Below are 18,782 nucleotides of genomic sequence, written 5' to 3'. Positions count from 1 at the left end.
CGGGGTTAATTAAGAAAAATAAATCATGGAATTGCCCATGAGTTCACATGTACAGTTCAGTAGAATGCCACTTGAAAACTACTACGAGTATACCGAACAATTATTGACTACCGGTACGTGTGTATAGCAACCAACTTCCCTGTTTGGCACACAATTGTTTTCATTTCACTGTTGGCTGAAAATCACTATGCTCTGTGCAATGAAGGCACTAATTTCTGATCAATTTTGAGGAAGAGGCGCAATGCGGGGGGGGGGGGTATTTGCACACTATATATTCTGTAATATAGTGTTAACAATCCTCAGATTTGAACAGCGCCCCATTGGAAGTCTGGTACTACCCCCAACCACCTGTTGATTTTTGGAAGCCAAGTGTCGTGAAGAAAAAACCTGTCTACATTAATTTTACAAACAAGTTTGCTGATGACCCCCCCCCCCCCCCCCCCCCGCAAACATTTCTGGATCCGCCCCTGGCGCGATATTTTGTGTGACCAGTCATAAGCCCGATAAATTTCAACCCCGGTTGATGCAATAATTTTCCTAAAATGGCAAAATACACATCCTCAGTGTTTAAAGGGAAGATACATTTGCAAACATCAAAAAACAAAATGATCAAATTATCACGAAATACCTTACTGAATTGTAAGAGAATGGCAGTCTAAAGCATCCTGTAAAATTGTGTCTCCTGGTGTGCTGAAATTTTCAAGGAAATTTGTATTTTTCCAATGCTGGTCGGTCGACCAGCGTTGGAGAAAACTGGCTTTTTTTTCACAAAAATCGCTCCGAATTTTTCATAACAGTTGATCCGAATTTCTTTGCAATTGATTACACACCTGTGAAGAGGTACAAGCCTGCCAGACTGATTCTCTGATCTTACAATTCCCCAAAGTCTATAAATTTCTCTGTTTCATCTTAAGTGGGGTCAGGGAACCAGACTACACGAACATGTTTGTTTTTCTTTTTTTCCCCCAGCATTTACAAGCCCCAAACGTGAAACAAGTCAGTTTAACAATATTTGCTATAACGTACAAATCCTCCGAATCCATTTATTTCTGAAAATTACAGCAAAAGCAAATGTTGTACATGTGTACATTCCCTTTAAGAGATGGGCATCCCCATGTAGTGTTGTTAACAGTAGTGTCTGCTCACTATTCAGTTGTAAAGTAGCAGACAGGCTTACATTCCATTAATCATTCTTGGATCATAGCAAAAGAGAGTCAAATTTCAAATGTTGCCACAAATGCAGTCAATTTGCTTACAAGTATATACACTCTTATATTCATGGATACAATAAAACAGCTACATTGTATACAGTTTTATCTTCAATGAAGCACACAAGACTAATATGAAAGAGAAATCAAGGCAATGCCTTCCCCCCCCCCCTACAAAAAAGAGTAATAACCAATTAAGAAAAAGAACTACATTTGTACCATTTTTCTAACGTGAAAAAAAATTCAGCTGAGCTGTTCATTGAAATTGCACCCTGTTTTACTGTACATTGTACATGTACATAACTTTTGGCCGATTACAAACACCAGCATGCACTTCACATGTACATATATTTTTACATATAAAAATCCAGTCGTAACCATCCACAATAGACAATGTTGCACAGAGTCCTTACAAAAATTAAAACGAGACTTGCATGGCGGACATGATCAGTGAATGGGAGGTTTGGGGTCAAACATGTGAATGATATCTCTGTGAGTTGTGTGGTTCTGAAGAACCAGTTGGTTTAAAGGGGCACTGCATCCTGAAATCCACAAAGTTTTCTTGTTTTGGATTGTTTACTTATCCTATTTCAAACATCTAGTTGAAAGGAAACCAACCTACTTCGTTTGCAAGAAAAGACCAAACAATCCGATTGTTTACATCGGACACGACGGAGTACGCATATGTTTTTCCTGTCGTTTCAGTCCATGCACGATACACCTTGTGTATGTCACATAACATTTCGCACAGCACCAATGCACAAATGTGGTTTCTTACACGTCCGCAAAAGGCGAACACTTTATGGCTGGAATCACAACTAGCATGAACAGCCCAACTTTTTGGGCTCGCCAAGAGTGGACCCAGAAAGTCGTTCTCGCACGCATAACACAAGAATAACACAAAACCGCCCTGTTTTTAAATGCTAGTTGTGTTGATGTTTACATCCTACTTTTAAAAGTTCTTTCCGATTAATAGCATTTCATTCAAAGCACGTTTTGTAGCCCAATTGGGCTCAGTCCAGGATGCAGTGTCCCTTTAACTGGACATTTTGCCTATGAGTCCCCTCTACCCATGGCACTCTGCTTGATGTTCATGTAGTTGAGTACTTTCCGAGTACTTTGTTTGCTACTAAATATTGAGCTATTTCTTGTGAACAACGCGAGAGAAACATTGACAGTAGATAGCAAATGTTGCTAGCGTTTGAAAACAAATAAACCTGAGACTTCAGATATATCAAAAATACATTTTCAATTCAAATTTTGAGACGGAAGCACTCGAAAAGTACTCGGAAAGTACTCGGCGAGTACTTTTCGAATGCTTTCGTCTCAAAAGCTTAGTTTTTACAAGATTCTGATTGTCCAAAGTCTTTTGGTAAGAATTTACTGTCCAATGTCTGTATTATGCAGCTTATCCATACCAAAACCATCTTAATATCTGGAAGTAAACCTGGTACTCGGAAAGTACTCGACTACAACTCTGCCTGTAGCTGAGCTTGTAGCACTATCCTTCTGACATGCTTCAGTGAGCACGCACAGCTCACTTTAGCATCCTACCCGGCATCTTAGCATCCTGTTCCAGTATCTCCAGCCTTAATGGTCAACTGAACTCAGCATCCACTACTTAAAGTATTACACCAACAAGAGTCCAGCAGTCTCCTGACGACGAATGGAGCATACTGTTCGAAACGTCAAGTTAAACCAACTGCTTCCTCTCATAAACACACAACTCACCCAAAAAAAATCATTCACATGGCATTACCGCAAACCTCCCATTCAAAAATGTATACAATTTTGACAGCAACTGCTACATGTACGTACAAACATATAATTATTATAAAGTAATATTTACATACTGTAAAAGTTATCAAAATGTATGCAAACTATATAAATCAATATATAAAAAAATTCAATCTGCGTAGAACATTCACTCCGTTTAAGAGCAAAACTTTGCTGTAGAAACATTTGTTGGACCTTTAGAAAAAACACCCCAAAAAAGTAAGTCACTTTCGGTTCAGTGGTACAAGTAGACAATTTTTGTTACTGGCGATTTCCAACACGTGATCAAGTTTGTATTAAAGTGTACAAAATTTGTAATGCCTGTATTCTCACTTAGCTAAATAGCTTTAAGTGTTTAGCATTCCGTGGACAGCAGTAAAAGTGGGTTCATGCATGACTTTTGAAAGCATGGATCAATTTCATTACATGTAACCCCCGGTTCAGACATGCATTCCAAAGTTGCGCAGACCAAATAGATTGGTTTCAGTCAGGCAAACTTAATACATTTTGGAGGATAGTGTACAAACAAACGAACACTAGATCTAAGCAAAAAGCCGGCATTGCGCGTAGTTAAGTTGCATGCATGGGCTGCGTAAGCATTCCTTCACTAAACGCCTGGCCGGGTAGAAAACGACGCTGATTGACTATTCAGAGCGTACTGCGCACGTATTAAGGACAGCTAGCCATACAGCTAGCAAGCCAGGTGCGCTCACGCGTTATCTCTTGCAAGTCACGTCATGTACAAACATGTTTTTTAAGACTGCACGATGCCTGTACCATATGGATACTGGAAGTCTCGGTTTTTCACTTAAACAAATTATCTTGTGTTATATAGGAACAGAGGTATGTACATTTAAGCTTTTGCTCCTTGACACGACGTCAACATTTTCTGTTTGACAGGATAGATCCTGCAAAAAGAAACAATTTAAATTGTATGCGCTGTGTTGTGCCTTAAAGACATCGCCTACAGTCCTAATTTATGGGTACTTGTGTGGTTTGTCGTAAGGTGGCTACTTATTTACATGAATTTGCATTGAGTTTGGCTTACAACTAGTGCGACGTCTAAAATCAAGATGCTCTAGAGTCGTTCTGAACGGCTTCAACTGTCGATCTTTCGCCATCTGGCACGTCTAGTCGCTCCTAATTGTTTCAGATGTCGAACTTTTCATGTACTCAATTCAAATCTTGACTTCAACTTGGTTCGGCGCAACTCTAGAATGCCTGACTGAACCTTGGGGGTTTTTTTCTCCTTTATAAAATGAGTGGAAGAACATGCTCATTTAATACACGCTTCAGTTGTATATGAAAAATTAAATGCTTTTTCAGAGGAAACAAGTCATTAACACGAACCCCCTTGAGTAATTACTACGAACCATCCTCACCCCTGCAAATTTCAACACCATGTGGTAAACTGTACACACAAACTATTGGACAATTATGGTGGTACAACTAACCCCATGTAAAGCATAATCAGTTTTACTAGTGCAGTACTCACACTCGGCAAACCCTGGTGTTGTAGTTGACTGCATGGGAATTGTCAGGGCTAATCCAGGTCGCTTTCTTTTTTACTTGCCCTGTTCATGTTTTTTTAATTCAATATCCGGTGTTGCCTTCCACCGACATAATTTCATAAGAGCTCAGTGCTATCTGAGAGACTATTGTTAAGGGCAAAAACAAACACTGAATTTACGCGCACATCTCGAAGCAAAACTACCACTATTAAAAAAGTCTTTATATTTCAGTTTACTCAAACTTGATTCTGTACTCGTTATCCAGTTTTCAACATGGCTCAAAATACATGTACATCAATTTTATATAAAAAAATTACATTACTTTGGGCTATGCTCCCCTTGAATGAAGTGTATTGTGAACTCGTACTTGTCCCGGAACACCGCGCCACACTGGTTACACTCAAACGCACTCCGTCGGCCGTGGCAACCCATGTGCAAGATGTACATGACGCTGTCACTGAAGATGACATCACAGTGCTCGCAGGTGTAGCTGGTGGTCTGCGTCTGGCCGGTGTCTAGATCCAAGCGAGTGTAGGAGTCCCGTTTGACAGGGACCCCGGACTTTGTCTCCTCCTCTGTCCCTGAGCTGCTGCCTGGCTGCAGTGTGGGATCTGCGGCAGGCACGTCATGCGCCATGGTAGGTACGTGTATCTGATGGTCATCACTACAGGTAGACGCGGAAGCTTGCATTCTCTGCTCCCAAGGAATGCTGTTAGCGGAGGAGGTTCCCTGCACCAATAAGTGACGGATTAAAGAGTCTGTGTTAAAGTTTGACTTGCTGGAGCTGGAGTCAGACTGCCTGGGATTGGTACTGCTTGCACCAGGTTGCTTGTACCCTGCAAGTGTTTTAATATCCGGTTTGATGTCAGGCGGCTCGGCCATAGGGGCTGTCTGCTGATCCCGGTTGATTGAGGGCACTGTCCGGTGTGAGCTGCTGGATTCTGTCGAATGATTAGAGCTGACGTCATCATTGAGGGTGGTTGGTGGGCTGTGGCGACTCTCATCCGAGACGAGTCTGACACGCTTCCTGGTGGGATTTGGATGGTCAGGCTGATGGAAGTGGCTTGATTGAGGCCAGCGGAAGGATCGGACCTGACGGGGCGGAGGACAGTCCTCCACGTGTGCCTGGGTGGTCATGACAGGCTGGGTATCCATCACAGAAGTCGGGATGGTTGAACTGGTGATACTTTGGCAAGTGGATGTTGGCAGCTCAACATGGGATGTCAGATACTGACGCAGTATATCTTGCTGGCCGTGACTGAACGAGAAGTTGGATGAGCCCACAACACCAGCTACAGTTGCGGTCGGAACCACACCAACCCCACTGCCAACTCTATTTCCACCTGGCCTGAGAGCCTCTGCAAGCCTGCTCATTCCAGCCCCCGAGGGCCCCGGCTCATTGGTCCGCTGCAAAAGTTCTCGCACTGAACTTCCACCAACCTGGCTGAGGGCTGCTCCAATTGGATGAATTCCGTGGCTGGCACTGATTCTATCTTCAGCATTAGTTGGCCAGTTTGTCCAGGAGGGCTGTCTCTGCTGATCAGAGAGTGCTTCATCTGTTCTTTTCGCCCGCTTCCATGCCAGAAAGCCAGATTCTTCTGGCTGCTTATTAGGGCCCTGTCTGGATAGATAGTTTTGACTTGTGAACCAGTTGCTGTAGTCACTGAACCTTAATTGCGGCCGGCGGCGGAAGCCTGGCTGCACAGGTGCACTGATTTGAGGTCTGTGAGTATTAGGAGGCACTTGCTGAAGAGGGGCTTGATGCTGCAAGTCCCTATTGTCTGCGTCAGTGTTCTGTTGTGTAGTTGTTTGGTCCCCGGTGTTGGGTTCTTGGATTTGCTCAGCAATATTTCTTAACATGGAACTGATCAACCCACTGGAACTTTCGGGTGGCGTCTCTTCCCGCAAGGGTGCCCTAGGTCTTGGTGGAATGACCTGGTGGAAAACTAGGACTGGCTGGCCACTTTTTTTGCCCTTCCTTGATTTTGAGCTGTCACTGTCATTGTTGGCCTGAGGGCTCTCGCTTCCATTAGATTCTTCAAGTGGAGCTGTTGGACTGGGCTGCTCCTGTTGGGGAGAGGGGGTTGGCTCTTTTGTCCCTATGCTTGAGACTCTCTTTCTCTTGGCTTTCGGCCGAAGCAGGGTCTCCAGCCGCTTCCCCTCCATGCTCACAAAATTAACAGGCTTCCCTGTGAACTGTTTTGGAGAGTTCCGTGGCCGCAAACGTTTTGACCCTGGGCTGGTGCTGAGCCTTCCAGGACTGATACGCCTAGTCCCTGGACTGATGATGGTCCTTGTGTCAATTGGCTCCTGCTTCACAGCTGCACCAACAAAATCTGAGGCTGAATCACACAGTGAGCTTATTTCTTCTCTTGGGGAATTTCTCACTTTAATTTTCACCCCAGGCCTCAGTTGATTCACAGCTTCTGTTTCACTGAGATCTTTTTCACACAGTGATGAAGTGGGATCCTGTGAGTTCCCACCTTCATACTCTGCTTTCATCTCTCGGTCTCTGGAACTATCGTCCGTGTGTATATAGGAATCATTCTCCAATTCTTCAGCTTCTCCAGCTTGGTAAGTGAGGCCTTTGCCTTGGGTTGCATTTTCAACTGCTGGGGATGCATGTCCAGAGCTGCATATTGTGTTTTCTTGAGTTGAAGCATTGACGCTGCTTGGAACAGTCTCAGCACCTACAGGCGTATGTGAGACAACATCTATCTGATACTGGTCTGGGGAGGTATTAACAGTGGAACATGGTATCATTTCTGATTCGGAGCCCTCTGCTGTGAACTGTGCATTTCTCTCCCTTACATCAGCACCTGATGCCTGGGATTTTGACAGTAAGGCAAAACGGTATCCCTTGGTTCGACAGAAGTTATGCTTCTCCAAAGCAACAGGATGTTTCGTTTTTGACCCACACCCTGGATGATTCTCTGAGTCTTCACAGTGGAGTCCTTTACTCTGTCCACTGTTGTTTGGAGACGGCTGCAGTAAATGCTCCACACTGTATTTTTGGTCCCCAGGACGGTCTCCTGCAGTTATTGAATCCTTTCCTTTTCCATCCTCTTTGCAGCAGTCCCCACATGGCGAGACATTCAGTCCAGCGTGATCAGGGACCTTAGCGAATGAGTTTTCACTGGTTGAGCATGGGTGTTGCTTTTCCTGGGCAATTTCGCCGGATTTCTGTCTCTCGTGGGTTGCATTGTTTTGCACACAGGCACTGTCACAGCGGGTTATGTGGGTGGGCATGATGCTGTCTGGCAAGAGATGTTCTGGCTCCTCCCTGTGGGGTAGTTGAGTTGATTCTTTGGCTTGGTCCAGCTCTGGTTCCCCATTATTGTCCACTGATATCACAGGATGGTCACTGGTATTACCCACAGTGTGGCCATCATCATCACCCGCACCATCCATTGGGGAAGGGTGATTGACTTTACTATGGTGACGTATAGGCCCTCCTACTGAACTGTCATCACCGCATGTGATATCCTCTGGGCTATGGTCATCCATTCCCAGTGAAAGATGTAGCTGTGAAACGTCAACTGTTAATTGGATTAACCTGATACGTCAGCATGCTCCAGAAACGCTGACAATGCTGATCCAAGGTTGACAACGGTGCTCCAACTCGCAAGACATCAAGATACAACTACATATTCGGTATCTTAAACAATCTGTGGAGAAAACAAAAGTGTACAAGAAATAATTACTTAAATATAGTAAGTAAAGTAAAGTCTTCCACGAGCCAATGTGACCAATCAGGCCAGCGTTGATCTCCAATTTCTGTACCATGAAACGACTGAGGATATTTCTATTCCCCCTGGATGGCATGGATGGGATGCTAGTCCATCGCAAGTTACTCCCCAGCTAATGCCGATACCCATTTATACTCCTGAATGGAGAGAGGCAAGTGGGTGTGAAGCGGTTTGCCCAAGAATGCAATATAGGACCGTTAGCTGGATTTGAATCCCTGACCCTCTGATCATGAGTCACGAAGCCTAACCACTTGGCCACACTCCCCCGTTACTTAAACATGGTTGAGTATTTTTTCATACTGAAGAAAAAACCAGCAACTCAAATTACAAAGGCACTCCATGTTCTCACATACATACATTGCACTTTGATGAATGACAGTTTCTGCTGAATGTGGGTATTTTAAAGCCAACATTTTACACATGTGCATCGGTTAGGCCTAATTACCAACTGGTAACTTTACATTTCCATTAATGAAACAAAAATATTTTATCGATTTATCCACAATGCCAACAATTCCAAAGATCATGGTTGGCGAGTTTTTGTTTTTTACTATTTTTTGTTTAAATCAAATTTATTTGATTTGAATCAGATTTGTTTGTTTAAATCAGATTTGTTATATTATTTTTAACTTTCAAAAAAATGATTTGTCTCAAGTGTGTCTGAATCTTCTCATGCACTCTTACACCCATCAATAAGGATGATACCAATCATCCACAAAACTCAATTCAGTATTTGGAAATTTCCCAAAAAAAATCCCAATAGGCATTGATAAATACCTCTAAAAAAGTTACACTGAATCAGCGATTTAAAAAAAAAAAAATCCCTTGATTTTGTCTAACGCAATCAACCTCATTGGTACAAGGGTACATAAATACTGAAGAAATCAACTGATTCCACTTTAATAATTACAAAGTGCATGTAAGGTGTAGTTAACACACGCATGTAAACATCTCTACTTCATCAGCATCAACTCAACTTACGTGTAGGATTTGCAAAATTACCTAAAATCATTGATTTAATGAAAATCAAGATCTGAGCCTAAATGTTTTTCTTTGAAGTTTGAATTGTAATTTCTTTAGAAACTCAATTAATTGTTCAGTCAGCACACTCACTTTTGATTTTTTATCATTCCTTGATCTGTTTACAGTAATTATATGTTCTCAACTTTGCTGGTGTAGGCTTCCTGAACCATCTAAAGGTGTATTTAAGTCCCAATTGATGGTGTTAATCCTAATTTTTCTCCCTTAAAATGTAAATAATACCTTTAAAGGTGCAAGGCCTGATTTCATCATTTAACTCTCCTATGCAAACATACATGTTCTGTGCCAAGTTGTCTTTTCAGTCAAAATCAATCAAGTGACTGTTTTGAACAGTTAAGAGCTCCCAGCCTACATAAAGCGGGATTACTGGCTGTGACTATTTATGTAACTTGATACAGCTGTGCTTTGACTGTATGTGATTGATATGACAGCTGTGCCACCAGTTTCCTGCTTTTGTCTGTTGTCTGAATTTGACTAGTCAGAGTGCTTGCTTGAAATCTGATGACTGTTTGTGATTAACCTGTGTAAAACACATGGAAGGGGAAAAGGAATGGAATTTTTGTCTGTCTGTGACTGTTTAAACAGCAGAAGGTATAATGTTCTCCACCTTGTGTGAAGGACCATCAATCAATGGCGAAGCAGAAGGTCATTCCGAACAAGCACAGCGCTGACGTGGTCTCGTAGAACAAGTTCGTAATAATATTGATCATCCATGGACATCGTCTTTCCAAATCAAGTTTGGCAAAGTCGTTGTTACTCTAATGCATAGTGATAACATACACAATGGTTTCTGCCCAAATCCCTTGATGATCAGTTGGAATTCATACGGGCGGGAACCAGTTCATGTATACTCCGGCTCCAATCTCTTCACTGCCATTTGGGATACACTTGTTTCTTGGGGTGTTTTTACAAGCAGGAACCAGTCTATCATGATCGATATTCATGTGCGTGGTAAGGTCCAGTGGCGCACCCAGGATTTGGCTGGGGGGGGGGGGGCTCACAATTTTTTTTGGGGGGGGGGGGGGAGAAGTGGACTATTTTGACGTTGGTGGCGCCACTTACACCCCAATTATACTACTCGAAAATAGGCCACATACATATCAACAAGGTCAAATCGTATGGTCGCACTCGATCTTGAAAGAGTCTCTTTGCGTATAACGCACTTGTTTGTGATCGGGATTGCGCTGGGCACGTTGGGAAAGACATCACTGCTTTGCTCATGCATTGTCATAGATTCATCTGTAGACACCTGTTGTTATGCATGTCTTCAGATCTGCGTTTCATTTGAAATCTGTACGTGTACATGTATGCTACAGGGTGATAAAAAAAAAAGCGAGACCCAAACCCCTAAAATTATATTTCATATTTAACAAAAAATGATGTAGCACCAAACATAATAATGACTGGAAACCCAATTGCATGAGCAACTTTTAGATAGAAAAAACTCCTGAAATTTTTCAATCTGTTCAAAGAATATCACCATTTCAACACAATGACCCTAAAACCTCTTTCGTCCAAAATGCGATTTCAAGAATCGTCGCCACAATTGTCTTCAAACATCACCAGCGATGAAACTTAGTTTAAAAGTTACAAATATTCAACAAGGTCCTTTTGAAGGCCCGTCTTTTAAAAAAAAGGGGATTTTATAAATCATAGTTTGCCTAACCAGGGTTGTTAATAAAGATATTGTGCGCTACGGTTGTTGGCAGTTGTTGAAACAAGTATTCTGTGTCATTTTCTTTGTTGTTCCAAACAATCAGAATACACAATAAACAGCTTTTTTTTTGACGAAACAGGTTTTAGGGTTATTGCGTTTAAATGTTAATATCTTCTGAACGGATTGAGCAATTTCAGTAGTTTTTCCACTCTAAAAGTAGCTTATGAAATTGGCTTTCCAGTTATTATTACGTTTGGTGCTACACATTTTTTTTAAATATGAAATATATTTTTGGGGGTTTGGGTTCCGCTTTTTTTTAATCACCCTGTATGTATACCATCCATTGTAAACCTTGAACGCTAGTATTTTACCTACATTTTTTTGAGCAAACAATAAAACTCCAACAACTGTTGTTTAATAAGTCAGTGCAATGTCTTTTCCAACTTTAATGGTTGTGAGTTGTGAAACTGATTATTTCATGTGACTACATTTCAGTACTTTTGCCCCTGTGAAAGATACACAACAGAAGTTACCTGTATACATACATTGTATTTGGTGTTTTAGCAGCATGGTTGTTTCAATATTGACGAGCCAAAGTTAGGGAAGGAGAAACCAAAATTGTCAGATTTTACAAATTTTGTTAAAAACCAACTGTCCAGTTGTGCAACTGAAACTACATTTAGAAACAGTGTCCGCAATAAGCGGTATCGCATCGCAATTTGCGACACATTCGAGGCCAACTGCGACGCAATTTTTAAAGTGCATTGCAAAACTGCTATACAACATTTTGATCATGAAAAGTTGACACAAAGTGTACTTGCCACCAAATTTCGGTCCACTGAATTCCACAACTATCGGACATGGTATTGGTAACATCCATCATGTTTTGATTTAGTTAAGCTTAAATACTGAAAAAGAACGTCAATTTTGTTCAGCTGTATAAAATCTGTACGTGTTTAGTTTGTAAACAGGCGGCGTCTGATTGGCCAATAATGAGACCACGTGATAAACGCAGCTAATAATTTGGAATCGCACTTATGATCCGGACATAAGGAATGCCTGGGGCGTCAGTGCGATACCAAATTATCCGCAGCATGTATCACGTGGTAAATCACGTGCATGATCAGAGGAGGTTGCAGGGCTAGGACGCGACGTACGTCGAGATTTTACCTCGTACATGTACTTTGAATCTGCTGCGACTGTGCGAGGAATAATTTATGGATTTATAAAAGAAATAACACGTTTGTACACTATCTGGTCAAGTATTCAACAAACTTTATTCTTATTCTCACTCACTGGTAAATATATGCATGAAATGAGTATTTTGGTGGCTAAAACAGTTACATGCACGTCGTGCATGCTCAGTAAAAAAGCTACGTGCACAAGCAAAAATCTACATGCACTGGTGCATGCGTGCACCCAGGTAAATGGAGCCCTTTTCTCATCACTATTCTTTAGATATTTGTCGGTTTATCTTAAACATTTTGCCGACACGGAAAACGGGTTTACCCCTTCAAGTAAATCACTTGATACGCACGTGGGATTCGTGGGAACTAAAACGTCAAAATCCCAGCTGTGTTGTTGTTTGTGCGCTGTGTAGCATATTGATGAAAACATGACGAAAACTACCGGTATCAAGGCAAATACTACCAATAATTGGCAGGCGGATCTAGACCCGGGCCAGGAATGGCCCGGGTTAATAACTTGCTTTTTCACTCGAAAGTTATTCCAGCAAGCATGCAGCTCCTGAAATAAACAGACAACTGATGAGTCATTAAGTTCACAGCTTAACGTAAGTTACTTCTTTATTGCTTTGTAGTTTGTACAGTCTGACACTGACAGGTAAATAGTAATTGCAAAGCCGAGGCTAAATTTGAGTATATAACAAAACTGCTATGCAAAATTGGTAAACTTCTATGCAAATCAAAATTTGCATAGCAGTTTTGCTATACAAAAAAAAATCCTTAAGGCTTACCCTGTTTAGAAAAATAAGCCTGTGTTAAAAATACATGGTAGGTATCCAAAACGTAGCTGCCAACAGTTATAGTATGCAGGCATGCAACTGGGAATTCAGGAAAAAAGCGAGGAAACTCCAAACCACTCAAGACTTTTACAGCATTTTTCAATTTGTCATGGCATTCATGAGAAGTAAAAAACGAGGAAATACAGTAAATCCTATCAAGTAAAAAGTAACCTACAGAACGCACCACTATACAGTAAATGAGTTGCTACAATAAATAGTAGTCACTGACTCAAATGAAAAACAACACTTAATGTGTGCATTATCAACTACATAGGCCTATCTACAAATTTTGAATAAAGATCGTTTTGAAATTTTGACTCTCATGTCACGGTTGGCCCCCTACTTGAAAGAAACACCCAAATACATGTAACAAAACAGATTGAAAACAAACAAAATGTATGTACAAATAAATAACCTACCTTCCGATCCTTCCTTATTTTGGCCAAGTTTCCAGAAAGACGATGTGACTGATCAATTGTTTTCTGGTGAACTGCAACAGAGACAGAGCAGAGAAACCCAACTTCAGAAAAAGTAGTCCATGACAAATATTAGATGATTTTCAAAATATCAGCTGAGATAATACCTACATAACCCTAACAATCTCCATCCAGTCAAACTCCAACACCAGGTTTGTTGGAATCTGTTCGAGTGAGTACTGCACTGGTCAACTGATTAGGCCGGGGAAAAAAAATAGTTCTGCTTCCGATTACATGCCTTTCAAAAATAGGGTCGGTTGGTCGAGATTTTTTTTTTTGCCAATTTTTTTTATGCAGATTGAATGGCGTATTCAATTATATGCGAAGTTTTAGCCTGAACTATTTCCATTGCAGTACGAAAGCTATACACAAAATGGCCACAAAAAGTGAATAAAACGTACCTTAATTATTGTCAACATATTTACGTTTGATAATTCTTAAAAAAGAATGGAAAATTCAGGCCGTTCGCATCATATGCACAACGCTAGTCAAGACGGGAAGCTGGCCAAAACTCTGTAGCGTGTGATGCACTGTGCATGTGTGGCCCGTGGCCGACAGACCTCGTTTTACGGTCGAAAATTTCAGGAAACACGCTGCATGTATCACTCCAAATACGAGTAGTGCGATCTCAAAATGAACTCTTGAACACGGAAAATACATACACAGACAAGATAGATCAATTTTGTGAATTAACTTGCAAAAATGTTCTTTCTCCATCGGTGTTTTCTTGGCATTTTTACGATGTCGAATCCGACCAGTTGACACTGACAGTGCACGTGCCTAATGCATAGCCATGCTGGCGCTAGCGATCGCATAGCCATGACAGACTGGTTACCGCATTTTCATCATGTTTTCTAAATTGGCCCCTGCGCGGCGCGGTGGGAACCAGTCATCACTGCATTGAGCAAGGTTTACGCACGTGATTATAGTCACCGTGACATCGAATTGTGAGGTATGATGACAGATCGCGAAGCGAACTTGGTTTCTTTTGAAAAAAATAGGGAATGTAATAAGAAAACAAATGAATACAAGCATTTTTTGATGCAAATTGGTTGTTGAGATGTATTTTGTGAAGACAGAAAAGACAACAAGCTTTTATTTTTATTTATTCAATCTTTTTTCTTTCTTTTTTGGAATTGCCGATAGAATGTTTAGGGTCGCAGCCTAAAAATAGGGTCGGTCAGGTAACCGGAAGCAGAAGTATTATTTTTTTTGGCCTTATATGCTTTACATGGGGTTACACATACCACCAATAATCAGAGTCCAACAGGTTCTGTCTACAGTTTACCATGTGGTTTTGGAATTTACAGGGATGAGGAAGGTCTTATTTACCATTTTTATATTTAATTAATTACTAGTACTAGTACTAGTAATTAATGAAATATAAAAAAGGTAAGAATGTCCTCCACTGATGTGCATATCAAACCATTTTTTCTTCATTAGGCCTATATCAACTGTAAATGACATTCCCAAAAGCCAGGCGAAACGATGATTAGGCCAAATAAAATTTTTAAAATGTCTAGCGTCCCCGCCTGGCGCCCGCTTCCTTTTTGGAGGCCCCTCCTTCTTTTTCTTTTTTTTGAAACGAAAAATGATCAATTTTAAACAGTGACATCATTTTGGCCTCTTTGTTTGTTGCATCTGGCCCATGGTATGTCATTCCTGAGTCCAAGTGGCGGCCATTTAAAAAAAAAAAGCTGGCAGCCATCTTGAAAAATAGCCCGGTCGGTCAGCCATTTTGGAAGGAAAAAAAAAAGGGCCTCCTCCTTCCTTTTTTTTCAAAAAGGCAGGACGCTAAACATTTTTTTTATTTTTTTATTTACATACAGTGATAGGTCACTGCAGGGAAAAATTAGTGATGTCCATCATGTATGGAATCCTTTCCCAAATGAAATAAAAGTGGCTTTGGAAAAATAATAATGCAACCTGACGCCACTTTTTTCTTCATACATCATTTCAATGAAGGTCAGTCAAAGTGGCGATGGGGCGAAGTGGCAACTGGTCAAAGTGGCAACGGGGCAAAGTGGCAACGGGGTCAAGTGGCAGTGAGGCGATGTGGCAATGGGGCAAAATGGAAATATGGCGAAGTGACCGACAACCAATGCAAAAAAAAAATCATGATGACGATAATTCAAGGCAGTGGATATTTAGCCGGAGATGGCAAACCTTTAGTAAATGTTAGCTTGCCAGACATGCACTGAACATGCGCAGTTACTGTTTTTTTTTACTTAGACATTTTCCGGTGACAAATTTTAGTCTGGCTCCATGCCAACATTATCATTGTTACTTCGTATTCACAAGATGGGAATCAGATCATTTTACAATTTCGGACTTTATTTCCCCTTTAAAAAAAATCCTCAAGAGCTAGCTTGAGTAACTCCAGCTTTAATGCCTATAGCATTAGAGCTGGAGTCACAACTACGTTATAACTACCGGGTCGTAAGAATCCCGAAATCCCGGACTGTGTATCCCCAGTGCATTACAAAAAGATAGTGGATATTTTGCCGGAGGTAATGACGGCAAACTAACGATTACTAAAGGTTTGCCGGCGGCAATCCATATCAACAGAGGGCGCTGTACTCTTTAAAATAGGGCTGAATTATAAGATGTATTAAATTCCCACCAAAAGTTGTATAGCACGTTTGGTGTAGTGATTAAGCAACTTAGGCTCTAGTAGGCGGGATGACTCGCGTTCGATTCCGACCGCACCACATATTTAAGGTTTTTTTTCTCATCCCCAAATAAATAAGAATATCCTTCTTTTATTATTTTAACATGTCTCAAACATTTTTTGCAGAGTATTACATTTTCTTTTTCAGATTTGTGGCTCTGGAGGATTTTTTTTAAAAGGGAAATAAAGTCCGAAATTATAAAATGATCTGATTCCCATCTTGTGAATACGAAGTAACAACGATAATGTTGGCATGGAGCCAGACTAAAATTTGTCACCGGGAAATGTCTAAGTACAAAAAAACAGTAACTGCGCATGTTCATTGCATATCCGGCAAACTAACATTTACTAAAGGTTTGCCGTCTCCGGCAAAATATTCACTGCCTTACAAAAACGGTTCATTTTTCCTATATTATCCCGACCCAGATTCCATAATTCATACCTCATACGATGCAACAGACATTCATGAAGCTAGAAATCGACTTCAAACAGAACAACAAAGACTAAAATATGAAATTTTTCGATGATTTTGGTGGCGATTCTCCAGAAACCATGAGAAAACGTCGCGCGACACTATTCTGCCGACTGCCGTTGACCCAAAAAAAAAACGACATTGGCCAACTAAAACATCAGATTTACCTCAAAACAGCCTCCAAATTACTAGATACGCCACCTGAGATACAAGGAGAGATCGATGATTAAAATTGAGGGTACAACTATAGAATGCAGGGCCACTTTACTCTACATCCGCGCCTCCGTACGGCTGCGTGGAGACGTGGAACCGCAGTCGACCTACCTCCGAAAATCGATCGTGGAGTCGTGGAGCCGCAGAGAATTGCGCCCTCTATCGGTGCGCATCTCTGCGACTCCGCGACTCCGCGCCTCCGCCACTCCAGTGCCCCGCGTCTCCGCGATTCTGCGACTCCCCGACTCCGCGCCTCCGCCACTCCAGACAGTGCCCCGTCGCCCTCCTCCCTTCCTAATTTGCGCGCCCATTTAAAGCGATTCTGCGACTCCAAGACTCCGCGCCTCCGCCGCTCCAGACAATGCCCCGTCGCCCTCCTCCCTTCCTAATTTGCGCGCCCATTTAAAATGGATATGGATGCTTCGTTCTCAAAAAAATTCCGCCGAGAATTGCGCCCTCTATCGGCGCGCGAGTCTCTGCGACTCCGCGCCTCCGCCACTCCAGTGCCCCGCGTCTGCGCGATTCTGCGACTCCAAGACTCGACTCCGCGCCTCCGCCACTCCAGACAGTGCCCCCAACACATTTACAAGCACGCCCTCCCTTCCAATCCTTCATGAGAAGCTTAGAAGACAAGTGCAGTGCATTCCTTCGCTGTACTTAGCACTTTTTTGCAGGTTTGCATATCTATTACTCCTATTCCATCCACGCCTCCAGGCAAAATAAAAAACCTTGCTTCGGCGTGGCCCTGCATTCTATAGTTGCTCCAAATTGAGGCACTAAAGTTTGCTTACGAGTCGGATGACTCGTAAGCAAATTGCCTTAAAAATTTCGCCAGCGGGGATCGAGCCTGCATCCTCCCGCTTATTAGATCCGTTGCTTATGCACTAGGCCACAGCACAGGTGCTACACAACCGTTGGTGGTAGTTAAATATATCTTATAATTCAGCCCTATCTTAGAGAGTACAGCGCCCTCTGTTGATAGGGATTGCCGCCGGCAATATATCCCCTATTCTTCATCAATTTTCATAATTCAACAAAACATGACAAAAAACATAATATTCTACAAAGCTGCAGACAATGAAATCGGTCCGGTTTACACAATTTCATCAACTGCAATTCAAACTAATTATTTTCTGTCACTCACAAGTTACTACAATTGAGAAAGAGCTCAAACAAAAGACAACAATTTACCGCTCTCTGTCCTTTACGAAGTGCATCACAGTCTTTTCGAGTTTGACGCCATGTTTACCCATCAATCTCTCATTAAGCCAGATACCAGCTACATCAGTTTTCACGTTCATTTGTGCATCATTTAAGTTCGGGAACCAGTGAATAACCTTTCCTGAGACGATGTTTTTAGAAATCGGTTTCGTTCCAGCTTTGGATTCATTCAGTCTGGGTGCCGGCGCGGTGCGTACGGTGGGCCCACAGGTGCAGGCCATGGGGTATATTAGTACAGTCTTGGGCGTCACTTGGACGGGGGGGGGGGACCAAGTCCCGACCCCCACTTTTTAAAGTGGGTGGTATCACCACGCGCCACCACGCGCCTGCAATCGTATATCCCATAGTGGAGTTTGCTTGCAGTACGCTACAGATACAGATATCATATCGTTTGTCCCCACACTTTTTTCGTCCCCGAATAAAAATGGTGGCCTGTATGATTTTATAGCTCAGAATAGCTGATTCAACTTGACTCCAACTTAAATCGAAAACGATGTTCAAACGGATGATCTTTAGTGCAAAAAAAATTGGTTAAAGTGGTCAGATATTGCCTTAATTCGCACCATGCCACAGTGCATCTAGGATTCAAAGTTTTTAAGCGGGCCCCACGCCTTTAGGGATTCGCGCTTCGCGCTCGCATCACTTCTGATCACGGTATCCCCCCCCCCCCCCCCCCCCCCCCACACACACACCTTTGAGAAATGATTGACGTCTTTGCTTGCTAGCTTCACTACTGAGAAACAAAACTTGCCGCGGAAACGGAC

The 18,782-nt window shown here is 42.0% G+C and overlaps 1 protein-coding gene across 2 annotated transcripts; it reads right to left on the bottom strand.

The window, feature by feature from the left end:
• Positions 1-1,033: 1,033 nt before the first annotated feature.
• LOC119745432 lies at positions 1,034-18,107 on the bottom strand. Of its 2 annotated transcripts, none has more exons than XM_038221771.1 (3): positions 17,942-18,107; positions 13,385-13,455; positions 1,034-8,163 (listed from the first exon to the last, which is right to left on the bottom strand). In XM_038221771.1, the coding sequence occupies exon 3, from the start codon at positions 8,000-8,002 to the stop codon at positions 4,814-4,816; it is 3,189 nt and encodes a 1,062-aa protein (XP_038077699.1). In that variant the 5' UTR covers positions 8,003-8,163; positions 13,385-13,455; positions 17,942-18,107; the 3' UTR covers positions 1,034-4,813. The 2 variants fall into 2 exon arrangements, with proteins under 2 accessions (XP_038077699.1, XP_038077698.1); XM_038221770.1 differs by having other exon boundaries at positions 17,989-18,107.
• Between the last annotated feature and the right edge of the window lie 675 nt (positions 18,108-18,782).

Source organism: Patiria miniata, unplaced genomic scaffold (genome assembly GCF_015706575.1).
Source record: "Patiria miniata isolate m_02_andy unplaced genomic scaffold, ASM1570657v1 HiC_scaffold_7, whole genome shotgun sequence".
Lineage (NCBI taxonomy): Eukaryota > Metazoa > Echinodermata > Asteroidea > Valvatida > Asterinidae > Patiria > Patiria miniata.
Note: the sequence above shows the minus strand (reverse complement) of the source record. Positions and strands in the feature narration are given on the sequence as shown.